Source organism: Setaria viridis, chromosome 2, assembly GCF_005286985.2.
Source record: "Setaria viridis chromosome 2, Setaria_viridis_v4.0, whole genome shotgun sequence".
NCBI classification, from domain to species: Eukaryota; Viridiplantae; Streptophyta; class Magnoliopsida; order Poales; family Poaceae; genus Setaria; species Setaria viridis.
This window is the reverse complement of record NC_048264.2, coordinates 34,143,325-34,149,428: the sequence shown is the minus strand read 5'-3', so window position 1 is coordinate 34,149,428 and position 6,104 is coordinate 34,143,325. Positions and strand designations below refer to the sequence as shown.

The window sequence follows — 6,104 nt, the reverse complement described above, 5'->3', positions numbered from 1 at the left end:
ATGGCTACGAGGAGTAGGAATCTTCGCCAGATCAGCGGTGCCGCGGACACGGCACGGCAGCTGCTTCGCGGGTCGTGTGGGTCGGTGAGTTGGTCGATTGGCTGCCACGCCCCTCACGGCCCGCGGCGAAGCGCCGCCGCGAGCTTGGGCGTGTCCCGTTCGGCGGATGGCGGGTCCCGACTCCTGAACGAAGGAAGAATTGAAGAAAGTTCCACCGAGGAATGCCAACATTCTTCAGCCTGCTCGCTTCCGCTTATCAGCTACCAAACAGTATTTTTCTCTTAAAATAAATTAATCGTTTCAACTTCTCAATTAACTTGTAAGTCCAGCCGAGGCTCAACTGTTTCGGAACTGAATTATTTGGGTCATACCGCCGGAGGAGCCAGTCAATGTAAGCCGAAAAGTCAGAGTGCATTGTTGGGCTGAAAGTTTTGGGCCGTCCGGTAAGGTTTATCGGTCATGATTTCGAGCAATACCACGAAAGAATGTTCTATGTAGGCAATCACCTTCGCATGTTGACTTGGGGAGTGGATAAGATTGCTCTGCTGCTGACTATTATTCAGGATAAAGCTTCATGCCATTTCTGGAATAGGCAAGCTGACACGGAGTGACGGAAAAGTTCCAATTCAAAAAGGTATTGTTTGTACTGTCCGGCAAGTTGCTCCTCATTGTTTGGAGTCTACTAGCCGGACGGACGGTGGAAGTGCAGATGGTCCACCTCAACAACGTCACGTACCCTCGCCGGAATGCCTCCGCTTCGGCTTCCTTGGATCATCGTCAACTAGGCGATCCGGACTCTCCCCCTGCTTGTCTCTGCCCTGGTCGCGCGGGAGCCGCTGCAGGATCCCCGTCGCCACCTGCACCATCATGATGGTGCACACCGTGTTGTGGATCCACATGCTGATGAACACGGTCGTGCCGCAGATGCCCAGCAGCAGCAGGTGCGGCGACCGGCTTCACCGGGTCGCCGCAGAACAGGGACGTGATCTGCGCGTCGGAACGAGCTACACAATGTTAGTTATTGTTGTTATTGTTTTCTCCTCTGTTTCTGTACAAGTTGCTAGCTCGAAACGTTTGGTCTCGGCGCGTACGTTGAGGGCGGGGCGTCGGTGGATGCTGTAGTGCTCGACGGCGAGCGCGAGGATGAAGCTGCCGAGGACGAGGGCGATGACGTCGTCCATGTATGCCTTGGCGATGTCGTCGGCGGACGAGATGCCGAACGCCGGGAACAGGAACAGCGGCGCCATGGACGCGACGGCGAGCGGCACGGCGTCCGTGATCCACCAGAGGAACACCCAGGCCAGCACGCCGAGCATGTTGCGCGCCGCCGGGTGCCCGCCGAGTTCCCCAGAGCGCAGATGAGTGGGCACGCCGCCGGCCCCGACGCGACGGCCAGGTACTTATTCCCGAGCGCGGACCTGAGCGCGGAGCATGACCGGCTCCCCGCGGGCCGGTCGTCGTCGTCGTGCACGGGCAGCAGCGGCCGCGACACGTCCTCCGACGACGAGCACTCCCAGCAGCCGCGCCGCGGATCCATGGCAGACAGAAAAGGAAAAATCGCGATAAGAATACCTTGCCTGCCCTGCTGCTCTGCAGCTGTACTCCCAACAATCTGTCAATGCACGAAAAAGGCTTGGCTGCTCTTATAGGCGCGGCCAACACTGGGCTGTAACAAAATCGAAAAGTGCTACGGGTCGTGACCTCATCCGGTCGTTTACACGCACGCAAAAATGGGTGGGAATGAAGTTTCTAAAAAATGACTGGAAGGTCCAAGCGTCCAAGCGGAACGTTCAGCAGCGGCGCGTCACACTCACGTCGACGTGCCATGGCAGATACAATATCCATCCTGAATGGATTTTTTTTGGTTCCTGGCTGCGGAGCCAGCAGCAGGAGGCGACGATTAACTACTAGTCGCCGCCGACCTGGCGTCCGTCCCTCCCCCCCCCCCCCCCCCCCCCCCCCCCGGGCTTGGAAAGCGGATAAGACTCGCCGTCAACGCTGACGTGTCCGTTGGCCTCTCGCCTCCTGGCACCGGCGGGATCGCCTCGCGTCCCCCCTTCCGACGAAGCTCCTGGCCGATCGAAGAGGCGGCCGCGGTTGGTGCACGGGGGCACGGGGCGGCCTGCCCCCGCGCTCGTTCACCCGCAGCGCGCTGTGCCCCGAGCTTATCCGGATTCCGGACATGTCGACATTGCCCGGCCCCGCCCGACACGGACTTCTCCAAATCTCCTACGAGCGCGACGAGGGGCCGAGGGCGATCGGGCAGGCCGGCGAGCGGCGGGTAGCTCCGTCCATGATCAATTGCGCCGCAGCGACGGCGGGTCCGTTTCGGGGTTGGGCGCGCGCTCGCGCGGATGCAGGCGGCGCCTCCCCGGGATGCCACCGCGCGCGCTATTGCGGTGGAGCGCGATCCCGACTTGACGTGGTCCGTCCATGTGCGGCGGGAAGGGACCCGAGGGGTCACGACTGTACATCGCATATACGATGATAATCTATTTGTCGCATGATGCAAACGCGCAGCGAGTCAGCCCGGCCCAATAATATTTCCCTGTGTCCGTGTCAGTCCGCATGCAAGGAGCCGTGCGGGGCATAGGCATGCTGCATGCATGCGAGGGGTCCACCATGAGGCCAATTCCCGTGTCAGCGTGCATGCGAGGGGTCCACCACGAGGTTGAGTTGGCTATTATTTTTCATGTTTATTCCTTTTTCTATTTCTTTCCTTCAATTTATATTCTTTTCCTGTTAACTCTTTTTATATATTATTTATTTCTCCTTTTTCTCTTCTATACCTTATGTAGTATTCTTTCTTCGGTTGTTTTTCATAATTCATATTGTCCATCTTTATATCTTATATAGTTAGCAGTTAACAAACACATAACCAACTTCGATGAAATTATTTATTCAAATTGAAGAATAATTCAATGTGAAACTGTAGATTTATTTTCTATGAAAAGGCTTTTAGCCTAATAGTTAGAGCAACTGAGTAGCATCTAGCAAACTTAAGTTTCTTCGATTATTTTCTATTTTAACATATTATAATGTTTTATAGTATCTGTTGACGCTAGATTTTGACACGAGTAAAATCGGCGTTAGAAGAGGAAGAAATTAGAAGATGCGGCGAAACACAGGGACGACGACTGGAAATCGGCCGATTGGTGCTACAGTCGAAGATCGGCCGATTGGTGCTACAGTCGAGGATCGGCCGATCGACCTTTGGAGCTTCGCCTCGCCCGACCCCTGAGGCCTGGGATCGGATGCGCCCGACCCTCCGAGGGAGGATCTCCGCCTCACCCGACCTTAGGTCCCAGGGTCGGAATAGTCAGAGCCCCCGACATGTGGGTCCTAATCGGCTGTCCCTTGCTGATGAGGTGAATAGAAATCGGCCGATTAGGAGACCGGAATAATTGGGCCGGTGTGGGCCTAAAGAGGATTATGAAGGAAAGGAGGGAATCAGCACATGAAGAGCGCGATAGAGTTTTAATCGGATAAGAAGTCGTTTGTAACAGGCTATAAATAGCCACCCTTGTAGATCTGTAATCATCATCAACTCAATACAACAAACTACTATTTCCTCGTACTTACTTTCAAGCCGGCGACTTCGCCAACACTTTTCTTCTTTTTCACGAGTTCGTACGGGTTGGCAGGGCTGCATCAACTTGATCTCCGGCCGATCTTGTAAGTTCCGCTTATCGAATAACTTCTAAGCTTTAACTTCGGGTGCATCGCTGTCGTTTCGTTTAGATTTATTCACCAGTTATCGATATTTACTAGAATTCTAGGTTTTACCTGTTGTTCTAATTTTATCATTAGTTATCCAGCTAGGAATTGGCAATTTCGGCTTGCTTGCACTTCGTCGTTTAATCTATTCATTTTATGCATAGACGATTAGATCTGTTCCAAGTGTTGCTACTGTAGCGTTGTTTAGATTACTCCAGCGGTCTTCTTTATCAACGTTGCTCGGTAATCGGTTGTATTATAGCCGATTCTTTTATTGCGGCAAATCGGCCGATTCACTGATAAGCTATCTCGAGATCGGAACCTCAGCCGATCGCAACCTCTAGGATCTAACACGTTTCTTTCCTTGCCAATCAACAGGTCAGATTGGCTGGCACGCCGCGCGAATCGCACCAGGGCGATCACCCGAACAGGAGTTAAGCAGATTCTCCCGGGTCGTGTGTCCGACGCTGGGGATTCGGTTAGCCGATTTCTAGCGCCAACACACTTTTGGCACGCTCGGTGGGACGAATAACACCGCCACAATGTCGAAAGATGCCGAAGTCTCGGAAGACAACATCATCGAAGTGACACAAGCAGACCTCAGGGACGACCAGAGGGAAGAATTGGAGAAGCAGACGGCATACTACCAGAAGATATGTCTGCAATCCTTCAGTCATACCAGGAGCGGAGAAACTATCAAAAAGACTCCGTTTCCAACTCCCCGCCAGATCACAATCACTGAGGACTCGGACAAGATGTCCGAGATGGTTCAACAATCTGTCTATCAAGCTTTCATTGATCAATCCCCGGTGATTTCTAATACGGTATACAATGCCGTCATCAGTTCCTTGGCTAGCGGCGTATCCCAAGGGTACCAGGGGCCGGCATATGCTCCACCAATTACGGCCCCGATCAGGAGTTATTCAAGTGCGCCTTATTCGGCTTCTCAGCCGATCCAAATTCCAATTGGAGGCCCTAGCGCTTCCTCATCATCGATCCCTCTGGGGTCTAACGGCGCGCAATATCTCCAGCTGCGTCCCGTTCAGTTGTCCTCCGCGCAGTTTCCTTCTTTGAATTCAGCGCCTTGGGGGCACCATCAGTGACGGCCGTCCAGGATCAACCGGCCAGCCATGGAAGTCCTCAACTCCAGGCATCTTTCTAAGCGGCCGCTAGGCCAACCATGCCACAGTATCAGCATGTCACGCCGAAGATGAGCAGGGGGCGGAAACAACGGAAGTACTTAGGGGCGTTGCACCGCTCGTGCTGTATGACGAAGCGGGCAGCTCATTCAGACAACCGACCCTAACTACGCAGCCGGCTATGACACATCAGACGCCGCACGCTTTCACTCATCACCAAGTCATCCCGCCGCCAGTATACCAACACGTGCCGGTTCCCCAGCCGATAGTCCACCAGCAACAGCCAGACTGGACGGCACGCATAGCGGAGGTGATTCAAGAGCAATTCGGTTTAAAGCCGAAGGTGCAGACCTATACATACAAGACACCATACCCGCTTACATATGACTTACTGCCGTTTCTCCATCGGTACAAAGTTCCCGATTTCACTAAGTTTTCGGGGCTGGATGACACCTCAACTGTGGAACACGTGAACAGATTCATCGTCCAATGCGGGGAAGCAGCGGCGCAAGATGCTCTGCGGGTGCGCCTTTTCTCGTCATCCCTGTCTGGGTTGGCCTTTCAGTGGTTCACTACATTACCGTCCAACTCGATAATTACGTGGGCTGATCTGGAAAGGCAATTTCATAAATACTTCTACGCCGGAATACATGAGATGAAGCTGTCCGATTTAACCAGCCTCAGACAAAGGAGCGACGAGCCGATTTCCTCATATGTGCAAAGGTTCAGGGAAATCAGGAACAAGTGCTACTCCCTAGCCCTGACCGATGCGCAATTGGCCGATATAGCCTTCCAGTGTCTCCTGCCTCATATCAAAGAAAAATACGCTTCGCAGGAATTTGAGAGCTTAAGCCAAATCGTCCACCGACTGTCGGGTCAAGAAGTACGCCCTTTTGATCCACAGAGGAATTTCCAAAAGAAGGTGGCACACTTAGAAGAGTTTGAAATGGAAGAAGAAACAGAGATCGGCCTTGCGGAATGGATTAAAGGGCAAAAGCCGATACCGTGTCCATTCGGAAAGAAGGAGCCGGAAACGTTCGGATTTGACACGTCAAAGGCCGATAAAATCTTTGACCTTCTCCTTCAGGAAGGACAGATCAAACTCTCGCCGTACCATACGATTCCGTCTGCCGAACAGCTGAAGAAGATGAAATATTGCAAGTGGCATAACGCCACCTCCCATGATACGAATGAATGCAAAATCTTCCGGCAGCAGATACAGTCGGCCATCGAGCAAGGCAGACTCAA

At 53.2% G+C, this 6,104-nt stretch overlaps 1 protein-coding gene across 1 annotated transcript; it reads right to left on the bottom strand.

Moving 5' to 3' along the window:
- Nucleotides 1-528: 528 nt before the first annotated feature.
- LOC117844531 (tonoplast dicarboxylate transporter) lies at nt 529-1,857 on the bottom strand. Its single transcript, XM_034725227.2, is given in 4 exon segments — nt 529-953; nt 955-987; nt 1,092-1,348; nt 1,351-1,857. Coding segments are annotated over 4 exon segments (702 nt in total). The 5' UTR covers nt 1,538-1,857; the 3' UTR covers nt 529-728.
- Nucleotides 1,858-6,104: the final 4,247 nt, after the last annotated feature.